Here is a 20,144-nt window from a genome sequence, read left to right as displayed (position 1 = left end):
GCTGAATTCCAGAAATGAGGTGAGGGCATCGCTGCAGGAGTTCCTCAGTGTAGTGTCCTCGACCCAACCATCTTCAGCTGCTTCATCAATGACCTTTACTCCATTGTGAAGTCAGAAGTGAGGAGGTTCGCTGATGATTGCACATTAGCAAACATTCTCATTCGCAGTTCCATTGGAAAATCCTCAGATAATGAAGCAGTCCGTGCCTGCATGCAGCAAGACCTGGACAACATCCAGGCTTGGGCTGATAAGTGGCAAGTAACATTCACGACACACAAGGGCCAGGCAATGAGCATCTCCAACAAGAGAGAGTCTAAGCACCTCCCTTGACATTCAACGGCATTACCATTGTCAAATCCCCAATCAGCATCCCGGTGGTCATCCTTGATCAGAAACATAACTGGACCAGTCACATAAATACTGTGGCTACAAGAGCATGTCAAAGGCTAAGTATTTTGCAGCAAGTGTCTCGCCTCCTGATTCCCCAAAATCTTTCCACCATCATCTATCTACAAGGCACAAGTCAGGAGTGTGATGGAATACTCTCCACTTGTCTGGATGAGTGCAGCTACACAACACCCAAGAAGCTTGGTACCATCCAGGACAAAGCAGCCTGCTTTATCGTTAATACGTCCACCACCTTCATCATTTACTCCGTCCACCACCGGCGCACCGTGGCTGCAGTGTATGCCATCTTCAAGATGCACTGCAGCAACTCGCCAAGGCTTCTTTGACAGCACCTCCCAAACCCGTGACCTCTACCACTGAAAAGGGCAGCAGGCGCATGGGAGCACCATCACCTTCAAGTTTCCCTCCAAGTCACACACCATCCTGTTTTAGAAATATATCACCGTTCCTTCAATGTCATTGAGTCAAAGGTCTGGAACTCCCTTCCTAACAGTACTGTGCGAGTACCTCCACCACACGGACTGCAGTAGTTCAGGAAGACAGCTCAATACCACCCTCTCTAGGCAATTAAGAATGGGCAATAAATGCTGGCCTTGCCAGCAATGCCCATATCCCGTGAATGAATAAATACATTTTTTTTTCATTCTCTTACTGCTGCTGGTGATATTTTTGTGGCAACGAAGTCAAATTGGAATTCAATCAAATTCCAATTGAATGCAATCTGTAATCAATCAGGAACACAATAATGCACAACTGTAAGCTTGGGCATAATACAATGGGGTTTTACAAAAAAAACTGTATAACATAAATAAGAAAAAGTTCTAAACTGATTATTACCATGATTAAAATATTCCCCTATTGAAATGAAATGCAAAATGCAAAAAAGTTCTGCCACTTGTTAGAGATGTAATTAGATTCCATTTCTCAATAAATTTGCAGAAATGTATTATATAGCTCACATCCTATAGTTATTTACTAGAATCTGTTCTTATCAAATACAAGCCTCATTATAAATAATCTTTTTATTTATCAATTCCAGAGAATGGGATGAAATCTTTAATGTTGATTTTTTTTTGGTCAAATTTCCCGATGGGCAGGTATAATGCAGGGTACACTGCTTGAACTGTTTTAGATACGAGTGTTCACATTTTTACAATTGCAGCATTTCAATTTTGAATAATTAAGTTTGTTATAACTGGCTTTCCTCTTTTTTCAGTGCCTATCAAGGAGTCTTATCAAAATACCTGAATAATAAACAGTACATAAATGAAACACTGGACAGGGTCAGAGGCCAACATGGCTGCACATAGCCACTTAGCGCTCTCAGATGGATACTGCCTTGCAGAACCACCCCAGCTATACGGTATGTATAAACTCTTCACAGTTTCTTGTAAATGGAAGATAAAAAGGCCAACTTCTCTTGTTAGCCACAGTTGGACCACTTTTCCTGTGGGATTTTTGTGCCTTAAAGGAATGTAAAGTTGTTGTAAATTATGCATTAAATCTTTAAATGCTATCCATTGCTTGTCTAGTATCATACCTTTTAATGTAGTTTCCCAACCTACCTTAGCCAATTTGTCCCTCATACCTACGTAGTTTGCTTTGTTTAGATTTAAGATCCTAGTTTTGGATTAAACAAAATCATTTTCAACCTCAATTTAAAATTCTATCATATTATGGTCACTCTTCCCTAAAGGCTCCTTTACTACAAGCTTATTAATTAACCTTTTCTCATTGCACAATCTAAGATCTAAAATAGTCTGTACCCTAGTTGGTTCATCAACATACTGATCTAGAAAACTATCTTGTATACATTCAATGATTTCAGCCTCCATACTATGGCTGCAAATTTGGTTTGCCCAGTCAATATGTAAATTAAATTCCCCCATGATCACTGTATTACCCTTGTTACATGCACCTCTAATTTCCTGATTGATACTGTGCCCTACATTACAACTACTGTTTGGGGGCCTATAAACAACTCCCACCAATGTTTTCTGGCCCTTGCTGTTCCTTAGCTCCACCCAAACTGATTCGCCTTCTTGATTTTCGGAGCCAAGATCCTTTCTCTCTATGGTCTTTATCCCATCCTTTATTATCAGGGCTACCCCTCCTCCTTTTCCATTTTGCCTATCTCTTCTAAAGTTAAATATCTGGAATATTTTGCTCCCAACCTTGGTCACTTTTCAACCACAACACCGTAATGGCTATTAGATAGAAACATAGAAACATAGAAAATAGGTGCAGGAGTAGGCCATTTGGCCCTTCGACCCTGCACCGCCATTCAATAAGATCATGGCTGATCATTCCCTCAGTACTCCTTTCCTGCTTTCTCGCCATATCCCTTGATCCTTTTAGCCGTAAGGGCCATATCTAACTCCCTCTTGAATATATCCAATGAACTGGCATCAACAACTCTCTGTGGCAGGAAATTCCACAGGTTAACAACTCTCTGAGTGAAGAAGTTTCTCATCATCTCAGTCCTAAATGGCCTACCCCTTATCCAAAGACTATGTCCCCTGGTTCTGGAATTCCCCAACATCGGGAACATTCTTCCCGCATCTAACCTGTCCAGTCCCGTCAGAATCTTATACGTTTCTATGAGATCCCCTCTCATCCTTATAAACTCCAGTGAATAAAGGCCCAGTTGATCCAATCTCTCCTCATATGACAATCCAGCCATCCCTGGAATTAGTCTGGTGAACCTTCGCTGCACTCCCTTAATAGCAAGAACGTCCTTCCTCAGATTAGGAGACCAAAACTGAACACAATATTCCAGGTGAGGCCTCACTAAGGCCCTGTACAACTGCAGTAAGACCTCCCTGCTCCTATACTCAAATCCCCCAGCTATGAAGGCCAACATACCATTTGCCTTCTTCACCACCTGCTGTACCTGCATGCCAACTTTCAATATCTGATGAACCATGACACCCAGGTCTCGTTGCACCTCCTCTTTTCCTAATCTGCCGTCATTCAGATAATATTCTGTCTTCGTGTTTTTGCCCCCAAAATGTATAACCTCACATTTATCCACATTATACTGCATCTGCCATGCATTTGCCCACTCACCTAACCTGTCCAAGTCACCCTGCAGCTTCTTAGCATCCTCCTCATAGCTCATACCGCCACCCAGTTTAGTGTCATCTGCAAACTTGGAGATATTACACTCAATTCCTTCATCTAAATCATTGATGTATATTGTAAAGAGCTGGGATCCCAGCACTGAGTCCTGCGGCACTCCACTAGTTACTGCCTGCCATTCTGAAAAGGACCCGTTTATTCTGACTCTCTGCTTCCTGTCTGCCAACCAGTTCTCTATCCACATCAGTACATTACCCCCAATACCATGCACTTTGATTTTGCACACCAATCTCTTGTGCGGGACCTTGTCAAAAGCCTTTTAAAAGTCCAAATACACCACATCCACTGGTTCTCCCATGTCCACTCTGCTAGTTACATCCTCAAAAAATTTCAGAAGATTCGTCAAGCATGATTTCCCTTTCATAAATCCATGCTGACTTGGACTGATCCTGTCACTGCTTTCCAAATGCACTGCTATTTCATCCTTAATGATTGATTCCAACATTTTCCCCACTACTGATGTCAGGCTAACCGGTCTATAATTACCCGTTTTCTCTCTCCCTCCCGTTTTAAAAAGTGGTGTTACATTAGCTACCCTCCAGTCCATTGGAACTGATCCAGAGTCGATAGACTGTTGGAAAATGATCACCAATACATCCACTATTTCTCAGGCCACTTCCTTAAGTATTCTGGAATGCAGACTATCAGGCCCTGGGGATTTATCGGCCTTCAATCGCATCAATTTCCCTAACACAATTTCCTGCCTAATAAGGATATCCTTCAGTTCCTCCTTCTCACTTGACCCACTGTCTCTTAGTACATTCGGAAGGTTATTTGTGTCTTCCTTCGTGAAGTCAGAACCGAAGTATTTGTTCAATTGGTCTGCCACTTCTTTGTTTCCCATTATAAATTCACCTGAATCCAACTGCAAGGGACCTACGTTTGTCTTCATTAATCTTTTTCTCTTCACATATTTATAGAAGCTTTTGCAGTCAGTTTTTATGTTCCCTGCAAGCTTTCTCTCATACTCTATTTTCCCCCTCCTAATTAAACCCTTAGTCCTCCTCTGTCGAATTCTAAATTTCTCCCGGTCCTCAGGTTTGTTGCTTTTTCTAGCCAATTTATATGCCTCTTCCTTGGTTTTAACACTATCCTTAATTTTCCTTGTTAGCCACGGTTGAGCCACCTTCCCCATTTTATTTTTACACCAGACAGGAATGTACAATTGCTGAAGTTCATCCATGTGATCTTTAAATGTTTGCCATTGCTTATCCACTGTCAAACCTATTCATTTATATCTCCGCTATTACTTCGTCTATTTTGTTGCGAATGTTTTGTGCACTCAGATACAGTACCTTTAGCTTTGACTTATTTCTATTCTTCCCTGATATCACCGTAGTCACTGATGTCTGATTACCTTTGTTACTCTCTTTGTCCCGTATGCAAATAAGTGGCCTAGGTCCTCTCTCCAAGATTGGTCTTCCCTGAGGCAACCACCTCCATCGCCATCATAGACTGCACTCAGTGGAATCAGTCTTAGAGATTGCCGCCAACCAAGGAGGCAAGTAACTCACTTGAATGTGGAGCTGAGAGGAGCAGGAGTGCTCGTCCCCATTCCACATATAACCACCCTCGCGATCGGTTTCATTTCTGACCCCAGATCCTCCAACATCCCAACCCCGTCCCCTCCCCTCCTCCTACCTGGTCTCCTGTGCCAACCAAAGCTCCCTCTCATTCTTTTTGTGCGTGATCCCTTTAAATTTGTTGCGCGACTGCGCATGTGCGTTATCTCTTCCAGCGGCAACAGCTTGTGAGCGGCCTGCGTGGGACCTAAGAGGAACTTTGCTCCCAAACCCTCACAACCCCAGATCCCTTTAACCCAAATCCGACCTCTGCTCTGACCCCTGCACCTGCAGGCCCCCCCTTGACCCGATTGTGACCTCCCTCGCCGCAACTCCAGGCTCCCGACTCGATTCCGATCCCCTCCAGACCCCCACAACCGGATTCCGACCTCTGGCACCCGCAACTCCGGATCCCCTGTCCTGATTCTGACTGCTGGCCTCCGCAACTTCAGAATACCTGACCCACAGCCCCCTTCCTGCGTTGTCAAGCCTCCCCCCGCATCCCCGAACCGACCCCGGACTTACTTACCTGAGGGCCACAGCAACGCTAGCAGCAGCCCGATTTTTCTGTATTCTACGCCCTTCGCTGGCAGATGTTGCAGCATGCTGGCACTATTACAGTGAGGTCCGAAGCCCAATATCAGTGAAGCCTCGGACCTCATCGTTCAGGTGCATGGATCGCTCCCCTAGTCTCCCCCGCATCCACATTTCTAGGACTAAATACTGGTACCAGTATATTTGCAAAAAAAAATACAAAATTACATCTTTTTAAAATTTGCTTCACTGTTGCCGCGTTTAAAAGAACCGTTCTCAGTGAGTGGCACGGTCGATCTAGTAAGCTCTCCAACCACCGTGTAGTCCCGTAATTTGTCAAAATTGAGTAACATTTGACGGAAAATTGCAAAAATGGGCAGGATTTACAATAGAAATTAAGCTACTTTTAAGACAACCTGGCACCCTGGTGTAAACTGTTGCATTTACCAAATCACCTATTGTAAGCAAAATCCATCAATAGCGATTTAAATGCAATTAAGAACGCGTCTGTTTGACATGAACCGTATTTGTAATTGATGCAGCAGCTAGAAATAGTTGTAAATGTTCAATTTTTCATAAGTTTGCATCAAAGGAAACGCTGGCGCCTATCATCATCATAGGCAGTCCCTTAGAGAGGAAGATGACTTGCTTCCACTCTAAAAGTGAGTTCTGAGGTGACTGAAGAATCTAATGCAGGAATTACAGTTTCTGTCACCGGTGGGGCAGATGGTGGTTGAAGGGACGGATAGATGGGGAGCCTGGGTTGTCGTGCCGCTGTCTGTGCTTGGTTTCTACTTGCTCTCGGCGATGAGACTCGAGTGCTTAGCACCCTCCCGGATGCTCTTCCTCCACTTTGGACGGTCTTGGGCCAGGGATTCCCAGGCGTCGGTGGGGATGTTGCCCTTTATCAAGGAGGCTTTAAGGGTGTCCTTGAAGCATTTCCTCACCCACCTGGGGCTCGCTTGCCGTGTAGGAATTCAGAGTAGAGCACTTGCTTTGGGAGTCTCGTGACGGGTATGCGGACAATGTGGCCCGCCCAACGGAGCTGATCGACCGTGGTCAATGCTTCGATGCTGGGGATGTTGGCCTGATCGAGAACACTGACATTGATGCTTCTATCCTGCCAATGAATTTGCAGGATCTTGCGGAGGCAACGCTGGTGGTACTTCTCCAGTGTTTTGATGTGTCTGCTATACGTAGTCCATGTCTCTGAGCCATATAGGAGGGCGGGTCTCACTAGTGCCCTATGGACCATGAACTTGGTGCCAGATTTGAGGTCCTGGTCTTTAAACACTCTCTTCCTCAGGCAACCGAAGGCTGCGCTGGTGCACTGGAGGCGGTGTTGGACCTCATTGTCAATGTCTGCCCTTGCTGACAGTAGGCTCCCGAGAAATGGAAAATGGTCCACATTGTCCAAGGCCTCATCATGGATTTTGATAACCAGGGGGCAGTACTGTGTGGCGGGGTCAGGTTGGTGGAGGACCTTTGTCTTAAGGATGTTTAGCATAAGGCCCATGCTCTTATACGCCTCAGTGAAGGTGTTGACGATGGCTTGGAGTTCGGCCTCCGAGTGTGTGCAGACGCAAGCGTTGTCTGCATACTGTGGTTCAATGACAGAGGATGGGCGACCTTCGATCTGGCCTGGAGGTGGCGGAGGTTGAACAGATTCCCATTTGTTCTGTAATTTAGCTCCACTCCAGTGGGGAGCTTGCTGAGGGTGAGATGAAGCATTGCAGCAAGGAAGTTCGAGAAGAGCGTTGGTGCGATGATGCAGCCTTGCTTGACCACGGTCCGGATGTGGATTGGGTCTGTGGTGGATCTGTTGGTCAGGATTACAGCTTGCATGTCATCATGGAGCAGGCGGAGGATGGTGTAAAACTTTTGAGGGCAACTGAAATGGAGGAGGGTGCTCCATAGTCCATCACAGTTGACAGTGTCAAAGGTCTTTGTACAAGGGCTGGTGCTGTTCCCTGCATTTCTCTTGTCGTTGTCGTGCGGTGAAGATCATGTCTGTTGTACCCCTTAGTGGACGGAATCTGCATTGTGATTCTGGGAGGAGCTCTTCAGCCACAGGGGGAAGGCAATTGAGGAGGATTCTTGCGATGACTTTCCATGTGGCCGACAGCAGAGAGGTTCCTCTGTAGTTACCACAATCGGACTTGTCCCCTTTCTTGAAAATGGTCACAATTATGGCATGTATGAGATCTCCCAGCATGCTCTCCTCCTTCCTCCTTTCTCTTACCTGGTGCCTATAATGTACAAGCAACACAAGTATCCTATAATAGTTATTTAAAGAGGACGCACATGCAATCTATACAGCTGCTGGACCAGACAAATGACTCCAGATCTTTTGTCGCTAAAACAGCTTGCCACACCTTTGAACATCTACTTTATTGCTATATTGGGGCCAATTTCCCTTGGTTTCTCTGCTTTGGCTGTGGACAGCAGCAATGTACTTCAAGTGTGCTGCACCTGTCCAGGTTGAAGCACGGCAATTTTGATGTTCCTGGCAAGGTCTTGTGCCAGCAAAAGAGGGAGAAAAGTATATTGCAACCCTGGGCCTGAGGGCCAGCAACTGCTGCTCTGTCCAGTAGCATTCTCGCTGGACAGCAGCAGTCAGAAGGATCAAGATCTGAAGATCTGCTCATCCTATTTATCTTTCTGTCAAGCCTCTCTTAGACTCTCTGGTCTTGGTACAGTACATCTCAAGCTTCTTGTGATGAATTTACACTATGTAGGTTAATGCAGGGAAAAGAGTTGGGAGGCTAGGAATTCCCTCTTCCATACATTTGCCTGATGGGCCTATGCCTATTGTAGGTGCAGGCCCAATTGTCCCCTCCCTAGGAAGACCCAGATATCCAAGGGCAATGTAAAGAGGGTGAAGCTCTATTATGCCAGGTCTCCACCTCTTCCTGATATCTGTGCCCAAAAATGGACATTGCCCAGAGCAAAAATGAGGAAAGTTATTCTGTTACTTGATAACATGTTTGTAAGTGAATTATCAGAATGTTGTACATTCTGTGTGTGTGCATGTGCGTGCTCAAGAAGAATATTTTTCATATTTTATTTAAAACAAGTAATTCTTATTGGAATTTAGTTGACGAATCTCTATACATTTCACTGCCAAAAATTGAAATGCACCTAAAAAGTCTGGAAATATCGCAACATTGGAACCAATCCACAAAATAATAAATAGCTACAAAAGACAGTTTTTATTCACAGTTGGTTTATGCTGAAGAACACTATCTGCAACCTATTACACCTGAAATGAATCTTGATGTTTGCTGAGCGAGAGCTGATTCAAATTAATAGTAAAGAGAGTTGTTCTTATGCAGAGCACATTTTAGGCGATATTTTCCTGTCCATCTTCATGTTATTTGGGAGCCCTACAGTTACTTCTCTTTTTAATGTAGGAAATCGCCTTAGCACGTACAATACCACTAAATTTGACTCCGAGACACAAGGCAAAATCCTAGCCTTGATAATTATACTTGGCTAGTTCTGTTGAGATGATCAATATGTGTATGGGATGAAGGGCAGCAGCGCAGAATGCTGGCTGCATCATGGTATAAATGGTGTTTGTGGAGATATCCATCTGCTTCACCCATCTTTCCCGTAGAGAAAACTGCATTTATATAGAAAGATAATGCGGATATAGTAAAGGGAAGAAAGTAGAGAAGGAAACTAGTCTATAGTTACATTAAGTGAGAATTTTGTGTTGTCTGGAAGTTGTCAATCAAAGGGATTACCTGAATTAAAAACTACAAAGGAGCTAATGCATATCATTAGTTGATATGGCAAGATAAGACCGATGCTGATTCATCTCCCTATTGATTTAGCCTCAGCTACCATTGCAAGTAACTACTCGTGATGATAGTGAGAGTTCTTCCTCAATCTGGATCTTTTGAGGAATTGAAGATCTTCTTAATCCTGATGGTGTGATTGCAATGAGAATTTTAAGTGAAAAGATTATCGAGGCTTCCTAAGTTAATGGCTATCTATTGATACTTATTCAATTTCTTCACATTGTCAGAAATATTTCTGATGACTCAAACATAATTTTGAATTATTTAATTTGAAGTGCTTTATCATATTTATCAAAATTCCTTGAAACTATTTCAATGTATCATCCTTCCAAGTGCTGACTTTTTTTTAAACTAGTAGTATTTTGGCAGGCCGCTGTACACTACAAATTGAATCTGCTTTGAAGAGCAGGGCAAGATGCTCATTGTGTTTAAATAGTAACAATACATTCCCGAAGACTAATGCACAATTGGCTTTAAAAACAATCAGCTGAGTGGGTTCTTCAGATTGTCACCAAACAGCTGTCACTGTGATGGGTCTGTGAATAGCTTTCTCCCAACCTCCAGCCTGTTTTTGTAACATAAGTAGCGCAGACTCAAGGGTTGATTGTGGATTATCATTTTTATTCCATAACTCAGAAATCCCACACAACTCAGAAGCTTCTGAATATTGCCTAAATTATTTAAGTTACATGGGCAATATTGCAATATAGATAATACTTACAAAACTTGTGTTTCAAAACATCATTCTAAATAGCGCTTGATTAATTTTTGGAGTAGTTTTTATTTAGCCAGCTGAGAGCTTTCACTAACTCCATACTCAATTATAAAATTATAGTCTCGAAATTACTGTTCGTAATATGAGAGGACGAATACTTATCTTGTTTGTATGACATTTCTTTTCCCATGATTTTAGCAGACATGTTAACCCATTTCAAATAGAGGAGTTAACACCTGTGTTAAGATCGGAAATTCATACAAGTACATTGACTGCTCATCGACTAATATCAGGCAATAGTAATGAATGGGTTTGTGTTTTATCTGGTCCTGTAACATCATGCATTATTTGACTTGGTTGAGTACAGCAGCATGCTAAGTGCTCTGATGTAACATTTTTATATATTTTGGTGAATTTTCGGTGAACCTTAACCTGTTTTTTCCCTCTTTTATATGCCGATGAACTAACAGTGTATTTCAAACATTTCTATGAGGCTAGAAATTACTGTTGGTGATAATAGGAAACGGATACTTAATATGTTCGTATGACATCCCTCTGTGCCCTATTCTAACAGGGATTATCCTATTTCAAATAAATGCCCTCCATTAAAGCAGCAGAGAGAGGAAAGTCATTGGAAAATGATAAGTATTTATCTGCAATTATCAATCATTTCTGGTCCTTAATGCTTTTTTGACTGAGCTAAAATGGTTTATTTTCTTGCATGAAAAATAAAATCTATTGCTCACTGCAGTCATTAAAAAAATGATTTGCAGGAATGGGAGGCTGAAATAGGGAAGAAAACTGGCCATCATTACCCGGTCTGACCTATACGTGACTCCAGTCCTACACCAGCGAGGTTAACTCTTATCTGCCTTCTGAAGTGGCCTAGCAAGTCAATCAGTTGAATCACCACCTTCTCAGGGATGGGTAAAAAATGCAGGCCTTGCCAGCGACACCCACATCCTGAGAATCAATTTTAAAAAGTAGCACACGTTAGTAAAATACTAAATATGGGAAACCCAGTACAATTTTTTAATTAATTAAAATTCATCACCACACAAACCCCACTGCTGTTTTATTTCTACACCCTAAGAAACCAGTGCACGGAGAGGAGTACTGAAATAATGTCAGTTAATGCATTCACACTAGGGAATATATCTTAATTATCTTTAAAAAGTGGCTGCAACAAAGCAATAGTAAAGAAACTATTACAGCTGTGAGGAGCGATGATGATATGTTAGAGGGATCATCAAACGAGGCCATATGAGTCGAAATGAAAAACAATAAAGGGCCGATCACACAGCTGGGAGTGTAAAGAGTAGGAGTAAATGGGTACTTTTCAGAATGGCAGGCATTGACTAGTGGGGTATCGCAAGGTTCTGTGCTGGGGCCCCAGCTGTTTACATTGTACATCAATGATTTAGACGAGTGGATTAAATGTAGTATCTCCAAATTTGCAGATGACACTAAGTTGGGTGGCAGTGTGAGCTGCGAGGAGGATGCTATGAGGCTGCAGAGTGACTTAGATAGGTTAGGTGAGTGGGCAAATGCATGGCAGATGAAGTATAATGTGGATAAATGTGAGGTTATCCACTTTGGTGGTAAAAACAGAGAGACAGACTATTATCTGAATGGTGACAGATTAGGAAAAGGGGAGGTGCAACGAGACCTGGGTGTCATGGTACATCAGTCATTGAAGGTTGGCATGCAGGTACAGCAGGCGGTTAAGAAAGCAAATGGCATGTTGGCCTTCATAGCGAGGGGCTTTGAGTACAGGGGCAGGGAGGTGTTACTACAGTTGTACAGGGCCTTGGTGAGGCCACACCTGGAGTATTGTGTACAGTTTTGTTCTCCTAACTTGAGGAAGGACATTCTTGCTATTGAGGGAGTGCAGCGAAGGTTCACCAGACTGAATCCCGGGATGGCGGGACTGACATATCAAGAAAGACTGGATCAACTGGGTTTGTATTCACTGGAGTTCAGAAGAATGAGAGGGGATCTCATAGAAACGTTTAAAATTCTGACGGGTTTAGACAGGTTAGATGCAGGAAGAATGTTCCCAATGTTGGGGAAGTCCAGAACCAGGGGTCACAGTCTAAGGATAAGGGGTAAGCCATTTAGGATCGAGATGAGGAGAAACTTCTTCACCCAGAGAGTGGTGAACCTGTGAATTCTCTACCACAGAAAGTTGTTGAGGCCAATTCACTAAATATATTCAAAAATGAGTTAGATGTAGTCCTTACTACTAGGGGGATCAAGGGGTATGGCGAGAAAGCAGGAATGGGGTACTGAAGTTGCATGTTCAGCCATGAATTCATTGAATGGTGGTGCAGGCTCGAAGGGCCGAAAGGCCTACTCCTGCACCTATTTTCTATGTTTCTATGTTTCTATGTACTATAGACCCCCAAACAGTGAGAGGGAGATAGAAGAGCAATTATGTAGGCAAATTTCTGAGAAGTGCAAAAACTATAGGGCAATAATAGTAGGGGATTTCAATTATCCTAATATGAACTGGGACAAAATTAGTGTGAAGGGTATAGAGAGTGCGGAATTCCTAAAATGCATTCAAGAGAACTTTTTAGCCAGTATGTAGCAAGCACAACACGGGAGGGGGCGGTTCTGGATTTAATTTTAGGGAAGGAAGCTGAACAGGTGGAAGGGGTATCAGTGGGCGAGCATTTAGGTGCTGTAGGGGGTGGTGTGTGGGGTCACGTTTACCTCTCGCCTTCTGAGCGGTTCGAATCGCTCCCACTCCCTGTGTTCTAGACTTTGGATTTATTTGGGGGATGTGATAAAGTGCAAGAGACAACTGGTTTGGTGCAAAGAACTTCAATTTTATTAAAGATAAGAAAATACAATGTCAAATTTGTAATCATTCAAATAAAGAACCCTATATCACAAATTCAAAGGGGTTACAGAAATAATACACCCCCCCACCTCCCAATGCCTAACTCTGACTAGGTTAAACTCCAAGGCAAACAGGGACTATGCTCACCAATCCTTTATTGTCAGCTGGCAGCAGTTTGCGATTTCGGGGTTCGCTGGACTCTGTATGGTTCTGCTTGCCGTACCCCGAACGTTGTAGAGGACTTCTCACTGCATAGTCTTTAGTTGGGTGGTGTCCGCTGATGCGGTAGGACACATATTGGACTTATGGGGTGAGTACCCACTTTCTTTCGTTAGAAATAGATTTCAAAAGTCACTTTAGATAATGCTTCACCTGTTGGTAGTCAGAACTAGATTGTAGAGTGGAAACTTTCAAATCTTCGGTTTCTTCTTTGAGGAGTTTTGTTTCGGAGTTGGTCGATCGCGGTGTTTCGATGGTACCACGTTGGCTGTGGTCAGTTGCTGCCGCGATGGTGATGTCCGGAGTTACTAGGGCTGCTTTCTCTGCTGTGGTGATGTTCTTCCTTCTTCTTCGATAGCAGAGCAGTGTGGCCCAGGAGTGTCGTCGAGGCTGGAGAGGCTTGTTAAAACTGCTGCGGTGGTCTCTCTCCTTTCTCCCTCTGATGCATTGCCATACATTCGTTAAAACAGGACCCCAGTTATACTTTGGGAGCTGTTCTAATCTTCACGCCAAATCATCCCAGTTTCTTTGTTTAATTTTTGGCGGGCTTGATATCTCTTTGTCATATTTTGGCGGGCCCATTAATGTTAACCTGTCGCGGATGAGTCGATCTTTACATTTGTTTCTTGATGGGGAAAAATTAGCTTTGGTATTTGTAATGTCTGCCTAGGCCTGGGTTCTCCATGCGGCTGGATGAGCCATTGTCATTATGTATACGCTGGATTGGTTTCTTGCTCAGCGTGATGGCTGGCTATCTCTGGGTTGATTGTTGCTATGTTAATGTCTCCTGGGAGAAGGATTTTCGAGTTTACACAATTCCCCAGACAATTTGTTTTAGTTTCAATACTCAAAACTGGTTTATTTTGAAGGATAGTTATCCTTTAATTCTTAACCCTTCCCACAAGGACCCAATCTTATAAAATCCCAAATTCGATTAAAACTCGTAGTTTCTTCCATGTGCACTTTAGGATCTCAAACTTTCTGGTAGATAGTTCCAAATTAAATTTCCTTTCCAATGAGTCCAAACACTTTGGAGGTGGGGTGGGGGGGGGATTTCCCACAAATTTTGCAACACTACAGTGCTAGTGACCATCATTTAGTTAGATTTAATATAGTTATGGAAAAGGACAAGAATAGACCAGTAATAAAAGTTCCAAATTAGGGAAAAGCCAACTTTGCTAAGCTGAGAGGTGATTTAGCCATAGTGGACTGGAAACAGCTACTTGAAGGAAAATCAGTGTCAGAGCAGTGGGAGGCATTCAAGGAGGAGATCTGGAGGGTTCAGGACAAATATGTGCCCTTAAAGAAAAAGGGTGGGACTAAAAAATCTAGAGACCCCTGGATGTCTAGGGACATACAGGGTATGATAAAGAATAAAAGGGAAGCTTATGACAGATACCGAGGGCTAAATATTGCAGAATCTCTGCAGAGGAGTATAGAAAGACCAGGGGTGAAATTAAAAAGGATATTCAGAAAGCAAAGAGCATGAAAAATCCTTGGCAAATAAAATCAAGGAAAACCCAAATATGTTTTATAAATATATTAAGAGCAAGAGGATAACTAAAGAAAGGGTAGAGCCTATTAGAGACCATGAGGGTAATCTGTGTGTGGAGATGGAAGATGTGGGTATGGTTCTTAATGAATAATTTGCATCTGTTTTCACAAAAGAGAGGGGCGATGCAGACACTGCTATTAAGGAGGAGGAGTGTGAAATATTAGATGAAATAAACATAGTGAGACAGGAGGTATTAAGGGGTTTAGCAACTTTGAAAGTGGATAAGTCCCCAGGCCCAGATGAAATATATCCCAGGCTGTTAAGCAAAGCAAAAGCAGAAATAGCAAAGGTTTTGACCATCAATTTCCAATCCTCTCTGGCTTCAGGTGTGATACCAGAGGGCTGGAGGACTGCTACTGTGGTATCTTTGTTTAAGAAGGGGGAAAGGGATAGACCAAGTAATTACAGGCCAGACAGACTGTAACATCAGTGGTGAGAAAATTATTGGAAAAAATTCTGAAGGACAGGATAAATCTTCATTTAGAAAGATACAGATTAATCAAGGACAGTCAGCATGGAATTCTTAAGGGAAGGTCGTGTCTGACTATCTTGATTGAATTTTTCGAGGAGGTAACCAGGTACGTCAATGAGGGTAGTGCGTATGATATAGTGTATTTGGATTTTAGCAAAGCTTTTGATAAAGTCCCACATGACAGACTGGTCACAAGAGTAAAATCCCATGGGATTCAGGGCAAAGTGGCAAGTTGGATCCAAAATTGGCTCAGAGGCAGGAAGCAAAGGGTAATGGTTGATGGGTAGTTTTGTGACTAGAAAGATGTTTCCAGTGGGGTTCTGCAGGGCTCTGTACTAGGTCCCTTGCTTTTTTGTGGTATACATCAATGATTTAGACTTGAATATAGGGGGTATAATTAAGAAGTTTGTAGATGATAATAAAATCGGCTGTGTGGTTGATTATTCATAAGAAAGCTGCAGACTGCACGAAGATATCAATCAACTGGTCAGATGGGCAAAACAGTGGCAAATGGAATTTAATCCGGAGAAATGTAAGGTAATTCATTTGGGGAGGGCTAACAAGGAAAGGGAATACACATTAAATGGTAGGACACTGAGAAGTGTAGATTAACAAAGCGACCTTGGAGTGCTTGTCCACAGATCCTTGAAGGTAGCAGATCAGGTAGATAAGGTGGTTAAGAAGGCATATGGAATGCTTGCCTTTATTAGCCGAGGCATACAATACATGAGATGGGGGGTTATGCTTGAACTGTATAAAACTCTGGTTAGGCCACAGCTGGAGTACTGTCTGTAGTTCTGATCACCGCATTACAGGAAGGACATGATTGCACTGGAGATTTATGAGGATGTTGCCAGGAGTGGAGAATCTTAGCTATGAGGACAGATTGGATATGTTGGGTTTGTTTTCCTTGGAACAGAGGAGGCTGAAGGAAGACCTCATTGAGATGTATAAAATGATGAGGGGCCTAGATATAGTGGATAGAAAGGACCTATTTCCCTTAGCAGAGGGGCCAGCAATCAGGGGGCATAAATGTAATTGGTAGACGGTTTAGAGGCGTTTTGAGGGGAAATTTCTTCACGCAGAGGGTTGTGGGGGTGTGAAACTCACTGCCTGAAAGGGTGATAGTGGCAGAAACCCTCACCACATTTAAAAAGTACTTGGATGTGCACTTGAAGTGCCGTAACCCGCAGGGTTACGGACCTAGAGCTGGAAAGTGGGATTAGGCTGGATAGCCTCTTGTTGGCCGGCACGCACATGATGGACCGAAATGGCCTTCTTCCATGCTGTAAACTTCTATGATTCTATAATTCTATGATTCTATGAGAACCAGTCCCAATGCCCCAGGAATCTAAAGCCTCCCTCCTGCACCATTTCTCCAGCTACACATTCATCTGCTCTATCCACCTATTTCTATACTCACTTGCTTGTGGCATCTAGAGCATTCCGGAGATTATTACCTTTGACGTCCTGCTTATTAATCTCTTTCCTAGCTCCCTAAAATCTGCCTGCATGACTTCGTCCCTCATTTTACCTCTGTCGTTAATACCGATATGAACCACGATATCTGGCTGTTCACCCTCCCCCCTCAGAATGTTCTGCAGCCGTTCAGAGATATCCTTGACCCATTGTACCAGGGAGGCAACATACCATCCTGGAATCATGTCTGTGTCACAGAATCACATGTCTGTTCCCCTAACTATTGAATCCCAATCACTATTTCTTTCCCGATCCTCCTACTCCCCCACATCCCCACACCTCCCATACAGATGAGCCACCCATGCTGCTGGGGACTTGGCTCTGGTTTTACTCCCCAGTGGAGTCATCGCCCTCAGCAATATTATACCGGTTAAAGAGTGAGATGCACTCAGGGGACTCCTGCACTATCTGCCTGGTCCTCCTTGAATGCCTGATAGTCATCACTTCCTCTTTGCCTGCAAACACTTAAGCTGTGGGATGACCACCTCCTGAAACATGCTATCCACATAGCTCTCAGGCTCTCGGATGCACTGCAGTGACGCCAGCTGCTGTTCAAGCTCTGAATCCTGGAGCTTGAGCTCCTCCAGCTGACGACACTTCCTGCACATTTGGATGTCCAGGACACGGGAAGCATCCTGGATTTTCCACATGGCATAAGATATGTGGTACCCTGCTATGCCTCTATTTGATAGATTATTAACTAACTTAACATAAATAAACTCAAAGACTTAAAAAAAGTACTCACCAGCTACTCACCAATCATCTCCTTCCCTTGTGCTGACGTCACTTTAGCTATTTTTATCCTGATGTCACTCTTTCAAATTCTGCCTGTGTTGAGTTGCTCCCACTGCCTGTTGCTCCTGTGGCTCCCTGGGGAAGGTAATATACTCACTCACCTTGGAGAACTGTGCATCAATCACTTTCTTGATATAATGATTCACCGCAAACTGACAAATGCTGGCATTTTTGCCAGTGATCCCTGAATGTTACATGAGGTATAGAAGCTCAAGGTCATGGTAACCTTAACAGTGACAGGCAGAGCTGTGCCAGCCCTACAATGTAGCTGAAGGTCGTTCTCAACCTCTCAGGCAATCTTTCTGTTGAACCAAAGGCAGCGAAGGCACTGCTCCTCTGAATGGTGTAGGTAGATGTAAAAAAGGTCCTCTGGAGATGAAAATATCCTTCCCAGGTGCTTCCACCTCTGGTAATGCCTGACTTTTCTGCCATCCAAAATGGGGCCCTGCTTGCCCTCCTCTTCTTCCTCCAAGGAACACGGATATGGGGGAATTGCAAAGCAATTCAAGTTACAGACTTCCACAAACTCTGAGCAATATGTCAGTAAATTGCAAGTATTGCTTTGAACATTAAAACTCTCAACGAATTTAAGCAGTTAGTTTAAATGGGGGCTGGTAACATCTGACCTGTGACCAATGGCAATGCACGAAATAAGGGTACAGGTCAGGATAATATCAACTTGTCTTGTTTTGCATCTGATTTAAATTTGATAACCTCCCCATAAACCCTGACAGAAATCCAGGGGCATCACATTGGAGCACAGGATGGCGTACCCCTGAAAATGGCCTTTCTGGAATGTGAGAGCCAGGAACTTACTTTAGTTTGAACCCTTGTCTAACATAACTGTGCACTCCACAGCTGGATCAATCCAAGTTTATATCATTTATACCAGTTAACTAACTTCTTGGATGGTTGAGAAGTGTTGGATCATTATTGCAGGTGTGCCATGATTGGCTGATATTGTTCATTACAGGTAATATTTACATAGAAACATAGAAAATAGGTGCAGGAGCAGGCCATTCAGCCCTTCTAGCCTGCACCGCCATTCAATGAGTTCATGGCTGAACATGAAACTTCAGTACCCCCTTCCTGCTTTCTCGCCATAACCCTTGATCCCCCTAGAAGTAAGGACTTCATCTAACTCCCTTTTGAATATATTTAGTGAATTGGCCTCAACTACTTTCTGTGGTAGAGAATTCCACAGGTTCACCACTCTCTGGGTGAAGAAGTTTCTCCTTATCTCGGTCCTAAATGGCTTACCCCTTATCCTCAGACTGTGACCCCTGGTTCTGGACTTCCCCAACATTGGGAACATTCTTCCTGCATCTAACCTGTCTAAACCCGTCAGAATTTTAAACGTTTCTATGAGGTCCCCTCTCATTCTTCTGAACTCCAGTGAATACAAGCCCAGTTGATCCAGTCTTTCTTGATAGGTCAGTCCCGCCATCCCGGGAATCAGTCTGGTGAATCTTCGCTGCACTCCCTCAATAGCAAGAATGTCCTTCCTCAAGTTAGGAGACCAAAACTGTACACAATACTCCAGGTGTGGCCTCACCAAGGCCCTGTACAACTGTAGCAACACCTCCCTGCCCCTGTATTCAAATCCCCTCGCTATGAAGGCCAACATGCCATTTGCTTTCTTAACCGCCTGCTGTACCTGCATGCTAACCTTCAATGACTGATGTATCATGACACCCAGGTCTCTTTGCACCTCCCCTTTTCCTAATCTGTCACCATTCAGATAATAGTCTGTCTCTCTGTTTTTACCACCAAAGTGGATAACCTCACATTTATCCACATTATACTTCATCTGCCATGCATTTGCCCACTCACCTAACCTATCCAAGTCACTCTGCAGCCTAATAGCATCCTCCTCGCAGCTCACACTGCCACCCAACTTAGTGTCATCCGCAAATTTGGAGATACTGCATTTAATCCCCTCGTCTAAATCATTAATGTACAATGTAAACAGCTGGGGCCCCAGCACAGAACCTTGCGGCACCCCACTAGTCACTGCCTGCCATTCTGAAAAGTACCCGTTTACTCCTACTCTTTGCTTCCTGTCTGACAACCAGTTCTCAATCCACGGCAGCACACTACCCCCAATCCCATGTGCTTTAACTTTGCACATTAATCTCTTGTGTGGGACCTTGTCGAAAGCCTTCTGAAAGTCCAAATATACCACATCAACTGGTTCTCCTTTGTCCACTTTACTGGAAACATCCTCAAAAAATTCCAGAAGATTTGTCAAGCATGATTTCCCTTTCACAAATCCATGCTGACTTGGACCTATCATGTCACCATTTTCCAGATGCACTGCTATGACATCCTTAATAATTGATTCCATCATTTTACCCACTACTGAGGTCAGATTGACCGGTCTATAATTCCCTGTTTTCTCTCTCCCTCCTTTTTTAAAAAGTGGGGTTACATTGGCTACCCTCCACTCCATAGGAACTGATCCAGAGTCAATGGAATGTTGGAAAATGACTGTCAATGCATCCGCTATTTCCAAGGCCGCCTCCTTAAGTACTCTGGGATGCAGTCCATCAGGCCCTGGGGATTTATCGGCCTTCAATCCCATCAATTTCCCCAACACAATTTCCCGAC

At 43.5% G+C, this 20,144-nt stretch overlaps 1 protein-coding gene across 1 annotated transcript in view; it reads left to right on the top strand.

Moving 5' to 3' along the window:
- Positions 1 to 1,674: 1,674 nt before the first annotated feature.
- Positions 1,675 to 20,144, top strand: part of LOC139228203 (bile acid receptor-like) — a 100,537-nt gene continuing 82,067 nt past the window's right edge. Inside the window, exon 1 of the mRNA XM_070859388.1 lies at positions 1,675 to 1,771. Within this exon, the coding sequence (XP_070715489.1) occupies positions 1,675 to 1,771 (97 nt within the window). The remainder of the gene's footprint in view (positions 1,772 to 20,144) is intronic.

Source organism: Pristiophorus japonicus, chromosome 17, assembly GCF_044704955.1.
Source record: "Pristiophorus japonicus isolate sPriJap1 chromosome 17, sPriJap1.hap1, whole genome shotgun sequence".
NCBI classification, from domain to species: domain Eukaryota; kingdom Metazoa; phylum Chordata; class Chondrichthyes; family Pristiophoridae; genus Pristiophorus; species Pristiophorus japonicus.
The sequence above is the reverse complement of the archived record's forward strand: the minus strand, read 5'-3'. Positions and strand labels throughout refer to the sequence as shown.